The sequence below is a fragment of the Syngnathoides biaculeatus genome, chromosome 2 (assembly GCF_019802595.1).
Source record: "Syngnathoides biaculeatus isolate LvHL_M chromosome 2, ASM1980259v1, whole genome shotgun sequence".
Lineage (NCBI taxonomy): Eukaryota > Metazoa > Chordata > Actinopteri > Syngnathiformes > Syngnathidae > Syngnathoides > Syngnathoides biaculeatus.
In genome coordinates this window covers 40,758,252-40,774,102 of record NC_084641.1, presented here as the reverse complement: position 1 = coordinate 40,774,102, position 15,851 = coordinate 40,758,252, and the positions used below count along the sequence as shown (strand labels likewise).

Here is a 15,851-nt window from a genome sequence, read left to right as displayed (position 1 = left end):
GAGGGTATCACCACATGGGCTAAGGAACACTTCCGAAAACCAATGTCACTAAGTACAGTTCGGCCCTACATCAATAAGTACAACATTAAACTCCAGGATGCAAAGCAACAGCCATTATCAACAACACCCAGAAATGCTGCCGGCTTCTCTGGGCCTGAGGTCATCTAAGACGACTAATGCAAAGTTGAAAAGTGTTCTGTGGTCCGACGAGTCCACCTTTCAAATGACTTTGGGAAACTGGACATTGTGTCCTGTGGGCCACAGAGGAAAAGAACCATCTGGACTATTATGGATGCAAAGTTCAAAAGCCAGCATCTGTGATGGTATGGGGCTGTCTATATTATTAGTGCCAATGGCATGGGTAACTTACACATTGTGAAGGCACCATTTAGGCTGAAAGGTACATCCAGGTTCTGGGAAAAACATATGCCACCATCGAAGCAAGATCTTTTTCTTGGACATACTGCTCATTTCAACAAGACAATCCCAAAGCACATTCCTCACGTGATACAGTGAACAGTGTGACTTCATAGGAAAGGAGTGTGGGTATTAAGACTGTGCTGCCTGTAGTCCAGACCTGTCTCCAATTGAAATTTTTTAGAGCATTATGAAAATACGACAACATAGACCCCGGACTGTTAAACAGTTGAATCTATAGCTCAAGCATGAATGGGAAAGAATTCCACCTACAAAGGTTCAATAATTAGTGTCCTCGGTTCCCAAACATTTATTGAATGTTGTGAAGAGAACAAGTGAACTCACACAGTGGGAAACATGACCCTGTCCCAGCTTTTGTGGAACGTGCTTCTTCTTTGACTTTCGGCTTGTCCCGTTAAGGGTCGCCACAGCGTGTCATCTTTTGCCATCTTAGTCTATCTTCTGCATCTTCCTCTCTAACCCCAATTGCCCTCATGTCTTCCCTCACCACATCCATAAACCTTCTCTTTGGTCTTCCTCTCGCTGTTTTGCCTGGCAGCTCAATCCTCAGCACCCTTCCACCAATATACTCACTCTCTCGCCTCTGAACATGTCCAAACCATCGAAGTCTGCTCTCTCGAATCTTGTCTCCAAAACACCCAACTTTGGCTGTCACTCTAATGAGCTCATTTCTAATCCTATCCAACCTGCTCACTCCGAGCGAGAACCTCAACATCTTCATTTCAGCTACCTCGAATTCTGCTTGGTGTTGTTTTTTCAGTGCCACCGTCTCTAATCCGTACATCCTGGCCGGCCTCACCACTGTTTTGTAAACTTTGCCCTTCATCCTAGCAGAGACTCTTCTGTCACATAACACAACCTGACACCTTTCGCCAGCTGTTCCAACCTACTTGGACCCGTTTCTTCACTTGTTTACCACACTCACCATTGTTCTGGATTCTTGACCCTAAATATTTGAAGTCCTCCACCCTCGCTCTCTCTTCTCCCTGTAGCCTCACTCTTCACCCTCCACCTTTCTCATTCACGCACATATATTCCGTTTTACTTCAGCTAATCTTCATTCCTCTCCTTTCCAGTGCATGTCTCCATCTTTCTAATTGCTACTCTGCATGGTCCCTGTTTTCATTGCATATCACAATATCATCTGCGAACATCATGGTCCAAGGGGATTCCAGTCTAACCTCATCTGTCAGCCTATCCATTACCACTGCAAACAGGAAGGGGCTCAGAGTTGATCCCTGATGCAGTCCCACCTTAAATTCTTCTGTCACACCTCATACATGTCCTGTACTATTTTAACATACTTCTCTGCCACACCAGACTTACGCATGCAGTACCACAGTTCCTCTCTTGGTACTCTGTCATAGGCTTTTTCTAGATCCACAAAGACACAATGTAGCTCCTTTTGACCTTCTCTGTAGTTTTCCACTAGCATCCTCAAGGCAAATAATGCATCTTTGGTACTCTTTCTAGGCATGAAACCATACTGTTGCTCGCAGATATTTACTTCTGTCCTGAGTCTAGCCTCCACTACTCTTTCCCATAACTTCATTGTGTGGCTCATCAACTTTATTCCTCTATAATTCCCACAGCTCTGAACATCCCCTTTGTTCTTAAAAATGGGAACTAGAACACTTTTCCTTCATTCTTCAGGCATCTTTTCGCCCGCTAGTATTCTGTTGAATAAGTTGGTCAAAAACTCCACAGCCACCTCTCCAAATTGCTTCTGTACCTGCAAAGGTATGTCATCAGGACCAACTGCCTTTCCATTTTTCATCCTCTGTAGTGCCTTTTTTACCTCCGCCTTACTAATCATTGCCACTTCCTGGTCCTTTACACTTGCCTCTTCTAATCTTCCTTCTGTCTCATTTTCTTTATTCATCAACTTCTCAAAGTATTCTTTCCATCTATTTAGCACACTACTGCCACCAGTCAGCACATTTCCCTCTCTATCGTTAATCACCCTTACCTGCTGCACATCCTTCCCGTCTCTATACCTCTGTCTGGCCAACCTGTAGAGATCCTTTTCTCCTTCTTTCGTGTCCAACCTGGTGTACATGTCTTCCCACCTCCACCTTCAATTCTTCTGTCACACCTATGCCACACCTCACCACTGCCCTCATACATGTCCTGTACTATTCCGACATATTTCTCCACCACACCAGACTGATGCATGCAGTACAACAGGTCCTCTCTTGGTATTCTGTCATAGATCTCTAGATCCACAAAGACACAATGTAGCTCCTTCTGACCTTCTCTGTACTTTGCACTGGCACGCTCAAGGCAAATAATGCATTTGTGGTACTCTTTGTAGCCATGAAACCATACTGTTGCTCGTAGATACTTACTTCTGTCCTGAGTCTAGCCTCCACTACTCTTTCCCATAACTTCATTCAGTGGCTCAGGGACTTTATTCCTCTATAGTTCCCACAGCTCAGCGCCTTTGTTCTTAAAAATAGAAACAAGCAGATTTTTCATCCATTCTTCAGGCAACTTCTCACCCACTAGTATTCTGTTGAATAACTTGGTCAAAAACTCCACAGCCACCTCTCCAAATTGCTTCTGTACCTGCAAAGGTATGTCATCAGGATCAACTGCCTTTCCATTTTTCATCCTCTGTAGTGCCTTTTTTACCTCCGCCTTACTAATCATTGCCACTTCCTGGTCCTTTACACTTGCCTCTTCTAATCTTCCTTCTGTCTCATTTTCTTTATTCATCAACTTCTCAAAGTATTCTTTCCATCTATTTAGCACACTACTGCCACCAGTCAGCACATTTCCCTCTCTATCGTTAATCACCCTTACCTGCTGCACATCCTTCCCGTCTCTATACCTCTGTCTGGCCAACCTGTAGAGATCCTTTTCTCCTTCTTTCGTGTCCAACCTGGTGTACATGTCTTCATATGCGTCTTGTTTAGCCTTTGCCACCTCTACCTTAGCCCTACGTCGCATCTCAATGTACTCCTTTCGCCTCTCAGTCCACTTCTTCTTTTCTAATCTCTTTCCTTGTATGACTCCCTGCACACCACCAAGTCTCCTTCTCCCCTTTTCTACCAGAAGACACACCAAGTACTCTCCTGCCTGTCTCTCTGATTACCTTGGCTGTCGTAGTCCAGTCGTCCGGGAGCTTCTGCTGTCCATCGAGAGCCTGTCTCACCTCTTTCCGAAAGGCCGCACAAAATTCTTCCTTTCTCAGCTTCCACCACATGGTTCTCTGCTCTACCTTTGTCTCCTTAATCTTCCTACCCACCACCAGAGACATCCTACACACCACCATCCTATGCTGTCGAGCTAAACTCTCCCCTACCACTACTTTACAGTCAGTAATCTCCTTCAGATTACATCGTCTGCACAAAATATAATCCACCTGCATGCTTCTACCACCGCTCTTGTAGGTCACTATTTGTTTTGTGGAACATGCTACAGCCATAAAATCCTAATTCAATGATTATTTGCTAAAAACACAGTTTATCAATTTGAACATTTGATACGGTGGTATTTTTTACTTATGAACATCTCTAGTAACAAAATTCAGGTTACGAAACGCCTCTTCGGAAAAATATTCCCGTTACGAAGGAACTTGCTCATGGTCAGATTTTTTTTGTGTGTGACAGATTGTTCTTTTTCTCACGGTTGTTTGCACTCTCCCGCTATAATGTACCTCTCTCTTTTCCCATCTTGAGTCTTCGTGTAATTCCAACAGCATTCAAATGACTGTTTTGCTGGACGTGTCACTTGAGGTTGTCCAGTTTCCATTTAGTCCATGTTTTTCCCATGAGAAAACTCATTTGCAACTTTAGCCTCACTGCATGTTTTGCAGAGCAGACCCTTCTCACTTGAAAAAGAAAACATGTTATCCAGTTTCACCACTTGTTTATCTATTTGCACATACTCCGACAGCCATTACATCTTAAAAGAACCGCAGCTCTTTTATACTTTGGTTTGGGGAGTTGACGTATCACATTCATTACCCGCTCGTTTTGCTATGATATGGGGTTGTTAGCATTCGCGTTACCGCCGGTTATGTTATGGAATGTTTACGAGCCAAGCAAATGCGCACGTACTGTCAATGACATGACTGGCTGCGTGGTGTAACTCCATCATAGCGTATGACTGGCTGGACACCTGTCACTCACTGAATTACACAGCAAAATGACAGAAAAAAAATTATATACCTAATTCATTTGCAGTGCGTTCACTGTACTGGATAGCTTTTCTTGTGCAACGAGTGCGCAATGGATATGTTTCCAATTCCGCCATCTTGTGTGTCCTGGAGGTCAGAGAACACAAGTGATTGGTGAAGCGTGAAGTTTTTTTCTATTGTTAATTTATCCAATTGCTCTAAGGACTGTGGTGACATAATTGGAAACCTCTCCATTGCGCACCTTAGAGGGAACAGTGGTCACATCTGATGTGCTCCAAAACTAAGCCTTCACCGTCCAGAGCTTCAGGGAAGTCAACGGTCAATTGAGTGAATGAAACAATAAAATACATCTATGCCAACATTAAGACAAAGTAAACAGTTACACTTTTGCACTGATGTTTTTGGGCGTTTATTTTTGTCTTCAAACCAATATAAGAACCAATGACCAAAAAAAAAAAAAATACGCTTAACATTGAGCTAAAACGTCCTTGAAGCAACTTTCCATCACAAAGCATTGGGACATTTACGAATGTCTCACACTATCACACACACTAACCTTGTGCCTCATCAGTGGGTAAGGAATCAATGTTTTATACCATTTGGTTCCATCCATTAAAATATATAAATCATCTGTGCCATCCAAACATACTTTTTGTGCAAAAAATTCTGAGTTTTAGTGTGTACCACTCAAAAGTCTACAAGCTAAAAACGGTAAGTCAAGTTAAAACTTTCACATATAAACAATTTGATGTGATAAAATGGTCCCAAATAATGCTTTAAACAATGCTATATTAAATTTAATCTGAGACAGCAATTATTAAATCAAATGGTTTGGAATGTTGATACTGGTTATCAGGAACGTGGAGTCAAATGGTCATTTTAGTCTATTCAGGGTACTAGTAAGAAAATGTATGTTCATAATTTGGATACATTTTCTCAAACCATGCAAACTTTTTTGACCCAGCCCCCTAAAAGAAGTGAAATTGAAATAAGTTACCGGAATCTCTCAAATTCAAACAATTCCCGGTTGCAAACTTAGAAACAAATTAAATTCGAGGCATAGTATGGAATCAGAATGGGACGATTTCTCAAAATATTTTAATAATACTCTACTGTCAGGGCCTACAGCGACATACACATCAATTAGTGTTTCTCTAGGAAACGACAAAACTTTCACAGCTTCTGGTAATATTGTATTTTGTCTGTATGCCATACGACAAGCAAACACAAAATTGTGTGAACTGTACTTGTTTTATGACATTGCTTGCCGCCACCTGCAATCAGACACCCGCGCCTCTCCTAGAAAGAGCACCATACACAATCTGACAAGCACAGCTGGTCACAAGAAAACACTTCGCCTCTCTAGACGCAATTTAACTCCATTATCGACGCAATCGTCCCCAAACTCGTCTCTGAGTGACTATGCGTGTCTGTGTCAATGGCAGAAAAGTGGAGTCAGTTGACTGCGCTGTGCAGGCCGGATCACCTCCGAGCGACGCATGTCACAGTTGCTGCAGCTCGAGCCACAAGACAGATTTAACTAACGGCAATGTTTGGTATGAATGGCCAGTTTAACAAAAATAAAAATAAAATAAAAAAGACGGTGGCGCGCACTTGTTAAAGTTCGGCGGAACGAAAAACAAACATTTATTGGATAAATACGGCGACTTCGTAAATGATTAGTCAGCAAACGAAAATGACATTCCCGCTGGTCAGCTAACGTTAAGCTAGCGATCTGTCGCAGGGGGCTGCAGTTAAAAGTGATGTATCGGACAATTCACGAGTTGCAAATTAATGTTGAAAGAGTTATTGAACGGAACTGTTTGGACATAATAAAAATAAATACAACGAAATCTTTGACCAGTCAAACGGACAAAAAGGCAAGGTGGAATTTGGGGACAAGAGTTTGAATCAGGTTAAATTTCGCAGTTAGCTCAGAATATGGCTCATCATGCAGAGGTCCTGATGGGTCACTTGCTCTGTCGTAGAGTGCGAGCTATACCAGGCCTCACTCACCATGCCGCCTGAGCCTCCTCCGTAGCTCGATGGAGCCTCGTCCTCCCCACCGGTCTTCGGTCCGGGATCAGCCTCCTCCTGCAGCAGCGGCGGGTCTCCGCTCTGATCTGAACTCATCAGCCGCTCCTGACACACTTCCACCCCGTCTCTTTCTCACGACCCGGCCGGCGTGCTTGGTGCCAGTCTCCCCAGCCAGCCACGTTCACCTGTCCGCCGCCGGGCAGTCTGCGCCCCCCACCTCTACCCCGACGCGCGCAAATTAGCTTACTTCGTGCGGTAGCTAACCGGTTTGGGGGTATGCTGCGAATCAATGAAGCCGGCTAGTGTCACCGAGCTCAACCATATAAACTTCTAGCGGGTGCTACGATGCTAATAAACCGCACAAACTATAACCATGTCTCCTCGCGCGTTGCAGCGTCCTCGGTTACTTCGTTACACAGCACGCCGCTCAGCCGAACATTCTCGATTTGACGACCGAAGCAGACACTAGGGACACAAACCTTCCCTCCTCTCAGTCCGCCGACGTCCGCGAGTTCTGAGTGACCTCTGCGAAAACCCTTTCAGTTTCCTGTTTCAATTTTCTTATTTTGCAGCCATCCGCTTTCGCAGTTTTGTACGTGATACCAAAATTATCAGGACCGCGCCCAATGTGTGTGTGTGTGTGTGTGTGTGTGTGTGTGTGTGTGTGTGTGTGTGTGTGTGTGTGTGTGTGTGTGTGTGTGTGTGTTATGTTTCCTTGCATTTAGAACTTAGTTAAATGAGGCAATGGCAGATGGAGGGGGCACGCCATGGGTGTTAAAATAAAATAAAAGTGAACAAAATAAAAACCTTGTTGGAGGTACTGAACCTTGTAAGTTTCATACATGCATCCACAGAATCCTTTGTGAGTTGAGAAAAATAAGAAAAATATTTCATTTTGAAAACAGGAATAGAGCTCTTGCACCCACGTGACTTTTGTTTACCTCGCCATATTGCCGGTCAAGCGAGGCATTGCTCAATGCTAAGTCGGTTGGAGACACCATGGAAATATGTCTTGTACAATGACGCCGAGAGTCTTGTCCAATACCGTCAGACATTTAGAAGGTCAAAATAAATAACGGTACGAGGAAAAATTAGATAAACTCACCATAGAGGACGCGTATTTAATACCGAAATCAATGTTTTCGCCGGTAAGAAAGTGGACTGTTAATTCATTTCTGCTTGTCTTGGACAATTTGATATGCACATGGATCTGGTGAGTAAATCGTTGAGATTTACACGGAAAAGTTTGAAAGTGTTTAAAAGTCTGGACGCATACGAATACTTTGTTGCTGGAGCAGTCCTCATCAGAGTCATAATTCCACTCACCATGTTTGGAGGAAGACGAATGATGAGTTCTATCCCAAGAACATCATCCCTACTGTGAAGCATTGGGGTGGTAGCATCATGCTTTGGGGGTGTTTTTCTGCACATTGGACAGGACGACTGCACTGTATTAAGGAGAGGATGACTGCGGCCATGTAGTGTGAGATTTTGGGGAACAATCTCTTTCCCTCCGTCAGGGCATTGAAGCTGGGTCGTGGCTGAGTCTTTCAACATACAATGACCCGAAGCACACAGCCAGGAAAACCAAGGAGTGGCTCCGTAAGAAGCTTATTAAGGTTCTAACGTGGCCTAGACAGTCTCCAGACCTACACCCTATCAAAAATCTTTGCAGGAAGGTGAAACTTCGTGTTTCTCAGTGACAGCCCAGAAACCTGTCTGATCTAAAGAAGACCTATGTGGAGGAGTGGGCCAAAATCCCTCCTGCAGTCTGTGCAAACCTGGTGAACAACGACAGGAAACATTTGACCTCTGTAATTGCAAGCAAAGGCGACTGTACTAAATTAACATTGGTTTTCTCAGGTTTTCAAATACTTATTTGCAGCTCTATCACACAAGTAAGTCATTAAAAAATGTACATTGTGATTTCTGGATTTTTTTTTTTTTTAGATTATCTCTCTCACAATGGACATACACCTACGATGAAAATTTCATACCTTTCTATGATTTCTAAGTGGAAAAACTTACAATATAGCAGGGTGTTCAAATACTTGTTTTCTTCACTGTACATTCAAATAAAGTGTTCATGTATTTGCCATCAATGGTGAAGTGTATCTTTTAATTTTTACTTGACCCCCCACACACATTTTGTCAGTCCCTGTTTTTTCAATAAAGCCTAAAACCTCTGACATTTTCTCATCTTCGGTGTCTTTCCTATCATACATCCATCCATACATTTTCTTCGCCACTTATCCTCACGAGGGTCCCGGGGTATGTCAGAGCCTATCCCAGCTGTCAACAGGAAGGAGGTGGGGTACACCCTGAACTGGTTGCCAGCCAATCGCAGGGCCACATGGAGACAAACATCTGCACTCACAATCACACCTTGGGGCAATTTAGAGTGTCCAATTAATGTTGCATAATTTTGGAATATGGGAGGGAACCCGAGTGCCCGGAGGAAACCCATGCAGGTACGGGGAGAACATACAAACTCCACACAGGCAGGTCCGGGAATAAACCCGGGACCTCGGAACTGTGAGGCCAATGCTTTACCAACTGACCCACCGTGCAGCCCAAGACAAAACCAAATGGTCCAAAAAAAAACGGTGTTAATGTAGAATCCACAGGTGTCCAGTCCCACATGAAAATGTAGTCTATACGAGAGGCTCTTGCATAATCACCACTGAACCAAGTAAAACCTTCCTCTTTCAGATACATGGCCTTAAAACTCTTTTAATCTTTTATCTCTTGTCTTTTAATTTAAAAACGTGCCATGTTTTGTAGTAAAACAGATGTTTTTACAATTTTGAAATCATCCACAGCTCCCTTTCTGTCATCACTTCGTAGTACGCAATAAAAATTTCCACCCATGATTAGTGGTGCCCTACCCAACATATAAGAGTGCAAATTTTCAAAGAGATCATACCTATCATTTTCATCATTAAAAGCAGAAATAAAGAGATTTAAATCTTGTCACATATGATTCAAGTGTGTGAGCAGGGCTCTTCCATCTTTCATCACTGTGCTCCCCTTCAACTCAACGCCATCATTTTTATTTTGGTTTGAGGAACTCCAGGATTTTCTGGTACATGTTCCATCAATCACACCAAGATGTTCTCATCCTGACGTGCCAAAGCAGCCCCAGACCATCATACTGCCACCACCATGCTTCTCTGTTGACATAATGTTCTTTTTTAATTAAATGCTGGGGCATTTTTAAGCTCTACATAACAGGCCGCATACCTTCCAAAAAGTTAAAATTTTGAGTCGTTAATCCACAGAATTTTTCTCAAAAAGTCTTAAGGATCATCAAGATGTTTTTTGGGCAAATGTGAGACAAGCCTTTGTATTCTTTGCTGACAGCAGTGGTTTTCGTCTGTGAACTCTCCCATGTATGCAATTTTTGGCCAATGTCATTTTGGTAGATGGTATAGTCATGAACACTGACCTTAACTGAGTCTAGCGAGGCCTGCAGATGTTTAGATGTTGTTCAAGCTTCTTTTGTGACCTCCAGGATGAGTCAACGTCACACTCATGGAGTAATTTTAGTTGGTCGTCCAGTCCTGGGAAAGTTTGCCACTGTTCCCAGTTTCCTCCATTTGTGGATAATGGCTCTGATGGTGGTTCTCTTAAGCCCCAAAGCCTTGGCAATGGATTTCTAACCTTTTCCAGACTGATCACTTTTTTTCCTCATTTCTTCCTAAATTTCTTTGGATCGTGACATGATACATTGGTTCTTGAGATCTTGTAGCCTACTTTTCATTTTCTATTTAAGTGTTCAGGGTGTACCCTGCCTCCTGCCCCATGACAGCTGGGATTGGCTCCAGCACTCTTACGACCCTTGAGGTTAAGCGGCTCAGACAATGAATGAATGAATAAATTGAATTGTCATTTGTAAAGTGGATTTTTTATCTCCTTGGGTTGTCTCTGATATTGATATTGGTTTCACGATTTGAAACCATTGTGTGACATGCATAGAAAAAAATCAGGAGGGCTGCAAATACCTTTTCACCACACTGTATAATATGGTTGTTTTGTTAAATAGAAAAATAGCAACAGGTTTACCAGTTTATTCTCACTTGATAATACTTCTCAATAGATGTGTAACATAAAGATAACTGTTGTGTGCTCATCCATCAGTTGCAAAGGGGGGTTCTTTTCTTGACCACATGCTCTATGTCAGCATGCTCTGATGTGTCCAGCTTGATGTTGTACTTGGCCAGGATCTTCATGATGGGCCGAATCTTCAGCCACCACTGCGTCTTTGGAATGCGGTGCCTGCAGCAAATGCAGCGTGAAGGTTGGGGAGTAATTAGCACAAAAATACTTGGCAGCAATCAAGTCTCTGCATTGGGTTGGCAGCATGCATGTCATACTCAAAGTCCGTGTCACACTTAAGTTCAGCTAGGGGCTGGAAGGTGAGCGCCCTCTTTCTCATGCCCAGCACACAGGCAGAGTTAGGTGTATTGGCAAAGATGCGACCTGCAGGAAACCATAGAAGAGTTCAGTGCAGTTGTTCAGAGCACTTTATAGTACGTACCAATTGGAATGCCCCAAAATACTTGATTGATCTGCGTTGATCGTGCAGAGGACTTTAATTTGGATCTCATGACGCATACGGTCAACTATCCGTCTATATGACCCTCGACACAAGGGAGTTTCCTAGTCAAGTTGTAGGTTACTTTATTAGCTTCTTACACTAGGCCAGTGGTTTTTAACCTAGGCTCAATCGAACGCCAGGGGTTTGGTGAGCCACTCGCTGAGGTTCAACAGACAACTTGACTCACACCTTCTATGCGTGCATACATGTATCCGTAGGTCTTTTTAGACTGCATTTTAAATGCCGTGCTCATGCCATTCAAAACGCAAAGCTGAATAAAGGCATGAGTTCAAATGCTTTGTTCATTTTTAAACTGTTTATTTATCAACATTTTACCCTTGAGTTGAGTGGTGTCAGACTGCGCATACAATAATAAAAAAGACCCCCCCACCAAAAAAATTACTCTTACCTGAAAACCCTTTTGATGATTGTTGGAAGAAGATAAAATGAATAGATTTGTGAATTTTCACAACAAAGTCTGTTCCTCTGCCATCAAAGTGGCACTAAAGGAGAATGACAACGGCAAAATTCCCTTTAACTTCTGGTAAACTTTCTTTGAATTGAATTGAATTCAAGGGCAGCATAGTGGATCAGCTGGACATCGTTGGCCTCACACTTCTGAGGACCCGGGTTCAATCCCGGCCCTCCCTGTATGGAGTTTGCATGTTCTCCCCGTGCCTGCATGGCTTTTTCCAGACACATCGGTTTCCTCCCACATCCCAAAAACCTCTTCTTTTCCTTTCAGCTTGTCCCGTTAGGGGTCGCCACGGTGTGTCATCTTTATACATCTAAGCCTATCTCCTGCATCTTCCTCTCTAACACCAACTGCCCTCATGTCTTCCCTCACAACATCCATCAACCTTCTCTTTGGTCTTCCTTTCGCTCTTTTGCCTGGCAGCTCCATCCTCAGCACCCTTCTAGCAATATACTCACTCTGTTGCCTCTGGTCATGTCCAAACCATCAAAGTCTGCTCTCTTGAACCTTGTCTCCAAAACATCCTACTTTGGCTGCCCCTCTAATGAGCTCCTTTCGAATCCTATCAAACCTGCTCACTCCGAACGAAAACCACAACATCTTTATTCTGCCACCCTCCAGTTCTGCTTCCTGTTGCGACTTCAGTGCCACCGTCTCTAATCCGTACATCATGGCCAGCCTCCCCACTGTTTTATAAACTTTTCCCTTCATCCAAGCAGAGACTTGTCTAGCACAGAACACACCAGACAACTACCGCTAGCTGTTCCAACCTCCTTGGACCAGTTTCTTCACTTCCTTCCCACACCCACCATTGCTATGGGTTGTTGACCCCAGGTATTTGATGTCGTCCACCCTCGCTCTCTCTTCTCCCTGGAGTCTCACTCCCCCTTGACCCCTGTCATTCATGCACATACAGTGAATAAAATAAATATTTTAACACCCTGCTATATTGCAAGTTCTCACACTTAGAAATCATGGAGTGGTCTGAAATTTTCATCGTAGGTGCATGTCCACTGTGAGATAGATAATCTAAAGAAAAATCCAGAAATCACAATGTATGACTTTTTTCAAAAATTTATGTGTGTGATACACCTGCAAATAAGTATATTTTAACACCTGAGAAAACCAATGTTACTATTTGGTACAGTAGCCTTTGTTTGCAATTACAGAAGTCAAACATTTCCTGTAGTTGTTCACCAGGTTTGCGCACATTGCAGGAGGGGTTTTGGCCAACTCCTCCACACAGATCTTCTCTAGATCAGACAGATTTCTGGGCTGTCGCTGGGAAACATGGAGTTTCACCTCCCTCCAAAGATTTTTCTATTGGGTTTAGGTCTGGAGACCGGCTAGGCCATGCCAGAACCTTGATATGTTTCTCATGGAGCCACTCCTTGGTTTTCCTGGCTGTGTCATATTGAAAAACCCAGCCATGACCCATCTTCAATGCTCTGACCGAGGGAAAAAGGTTGTTCCCCAAAATCTCACAATATATGGCCGCGGTGATTCTCTCCTTAATACAGTGCAGTCGTCCAATCCCATGTGCAGAAAAACACCCCCAAAGCATGACGCAACCAACAGCATGCTTCACAGTAGGGATGGTCTTCTTTGGATGGAACTCATCATTCGTTTTCCTCCAAACACAGTTAGTATAATTATGAATAAAAAGTTCCATTTTGGTCTCATCTGACCACTGTTATTAATGAAGAAACGTCAGCCAATATGGGCCCATGCATTTTTTTTACTACAAAACATGATTTTGACATATACAGCTTTTTGTAACTCCCGCCTTGAAAATCCTCTCGAGGGATTTGTTTTCCAGAAGAAGCAGGAAGTGATGTAAAGGAGAGAAGCGCCCCCAAGTGGACTCATTTGTTTCCATTAGTTTTACCTCTGGGAAGGTAGCTTGTTTTTCCTTCGTGTTAGCCAAAATGCCGGCTCGTTGAATTGCTGGACATTGCTTGAACACTCGGGAGAATGGATTTACCCTTCATAAGTTTGCATGAGACCCAGTTCATCGTGAAAAATGTATTGCACGGGTGCAGAGGACGAGAGCTTCATGGGTTCCAAATGACAGGTAGGCTTGTATACAGCTACTAAAAAAAAATAATAGTTTGGGGCTGATGTGTCGACGTTCGCGTCGGATGGCGTCAGGCTGCTGTGTCGCTTTTCCAGCGAAGGCTGCGCTTCGGGCTCGCAAACGGCGGCTTCGTGGGTTCCAATTCACAGGTAGGTGTGAATTAGCTACTAAAAAAAAATAACAGTTTGGGGCGGACCACGTAATCGTTCTCTCATAACATGACAAAAGACCCGCGTACAAAATATGTCGATGTGTGCGTCGGACGGTGTCGGATTGCTGTGCGGACGGCGGCGAATCTGAAGAACCCAGCCGACAATGTCTCACTCAGCCTCGTGCGCGCAGTAATGTGCCCCGGCTCGATAGTATTCATCGCGTACTGCAGTGGCTCTGAACAACTCTCGAATAGTAGCACGCCTCGGCTCCATTATATGCCACCACGATGCCGAAAATCAGCCACACCGTCTGAGGCGCTGTGTTCGCCGGTCACAGCTTCTGCGAAGGCTGCGCGTCGGACTTTGCGGATGGGGGCGGCTCTGAGGAACCCAGCCGAGAATGCCTCAATCAGCCGCGTTCGCACATAAAGCGCCCCGGCTCAACTGTGTTGCACAGTACTGCGGCGTCTGTGAACAACCCCCTAAAGCAGCATGGCTCGGGTCCGTCATAAGCCTCAGCGGCCAGCTGCGATGAGCCAGGATGGCTCATCTCCGCCGCGGACGAGGATCAGACGGGGATGGGGTTTGGCCGTGATCACATATCATCTGAATATGGTTCGAAACAATAGTGTAATATTTCCCCGGTAACTTCACTCGTTTGTGTGTTGTTCTCCTTTCCGAAAAGAGCTTCCCTGTCAGAAGGGGCGCGTTTGTCTCCCATAGTTAGGGTGCACCGCGTGTTTTCATTGGCGAATGTTCAGGTGACGTCACGGACAGAGGACGCAGCCAATGTGGTGACCACTTGGATATCGTAAAATGACACTTCTGCAACTTTGTGCATGGATGACGCGCTCTCCGCTCATATTTATTTTTTCGTATAGACATTGAAGTGAATAATGTTATATGTATTTTTCATTACAATATCTATTTTAGAATGTTTATAGGGATGACACTTGGTCTTTAAGATGGGCCTTGACGTGCTGGTTTAAGCAGGGGAACGTTCCGTGCCATGCATGATTTCAAATCATGATAGTTTAGTGCATTACCAACAGTCACCTGGGAAACGGTGGTCCCAGCTCTTTTCAGGTCACTGACCAAGTCCTCTCGTGTAGTACTGGGGTGATTCCTCACCTTTCTAAGGATCAATGAGACCCCACGAGGTGATATCTTGCATGGGGCTCCACTCCGACTGAGATTGACCATTATGTTTAGCTTCTTCTATTTTCTGATTGCTCCAACATTGGACCTTTTTTCACTAAGCGGCTTGGCAATTTCTCCGTAGCTCTTTCCAGCGGTGTGGAGTTGTACAATTTTGTCTCTGGTGTCTTTGGACAGCTCTTTGGTCTTGGCCATGTTACAAGTTTGAGTCTTACGGATTGTATGGGGTGATCAGGTGCCTTTATGCAGCAAACGACCTCATACAGCTGCATCTTTCTTATTCAGGATAATACATTGAGTGGAGGTGGACTTTTAACGGCGGACTAACGGGTCTTTGAGGGTCAGAATTCTAGCGGATGGACGGGTGTTCAAATATATATTTGCAGCTTTATCACACAAATAAATCATTTAAAAAAAATCATACATTGTGATTTCTGGATTTTTCTTTTTCTATTATCTCTCTCACAGTGGACATGCACCTTCAATGAAAATTTCAGACCCCTCCATGAACTCTAAGTGAGGCCCTGTAGCTCAGTGGTTAGAGCACTGGTTTGGTAAACCAGGGGTTGTGGGTGCATATCCCACTGGGGCTTCCACTCCCTGAGAAGGGTTGCGTCAGGAAGGGAATCTGGCCTAAAAATTGTGCCAAACATATATGTGCTGTGGCGACCCTGAAAGGGACAAGCCGAAAGTAACCACCAACATGAATTCTAAGTGGGAGAGCTTTCAATATAGCAGGGTGTTCAAATACTCATTTTCTTCACTGTATA

The 15,851-nt window shown here is 44.0% G+C and overlaps 2 protein-coding genes across 11 annotated transcripts in view; both read right to left on the bottom strand.

Annotated features, from left to right (window-relative positions):
* larp4aa (La ribonucleoprotein 4Aa) overlaps positions 1–7,309 on the bottom strand; it is a 105,112-nt gene extending 97,803 nt beyond the window's left edge. For 4 of the 10 annotated variants that reach the window (XR_009792750.1, XR_009792747.1, XR_009792751.1 and 1 more), the window contains exon 1: positions 6,599–7,309. Coding sequence is in view for 7 of the 10 variants with exons in the window: in XM_061805503.1 (XP_061661487.1) it covers positions 6,599–6,715 (117 nt within the window). In the remaining 3 variants the exon portion in view is untranslated. The remainder of the gene's footprint in view (positions 1–6,598) is intronic. The other 6 variants (XM_061805425.1, XM_061805433.1, XM_061805476.1 and 3 more) reach the window with 2 other exon arrangements.
* Positions 7,310–10,741: 3,432 nt separating this feature from the next.
* Positions 10,742–15,851, bottom strand: part of pfkma (phosphofructokinase, muscle a) — a 59,279-nt gene continuing 54,169 nt past the window's right edge. The window contains exons 18-19 of the mRNA XM_061810969.1: positions 10,996–11,101; positions 10,742–10,897 (exon numbers count right to left, since the gene is read on the bottom strand). Of these exons, the coding sequence (XP_061666953.1) occupies positions 10,756–10,897; positions 10,996–11,101 (248 nt within the window). The 3' untranslated portion in view covers positions 10,742–10,755. The remainder of the gene's footprint in view (positions 10,898–10,995; positions 11,102–15,851) is intronic.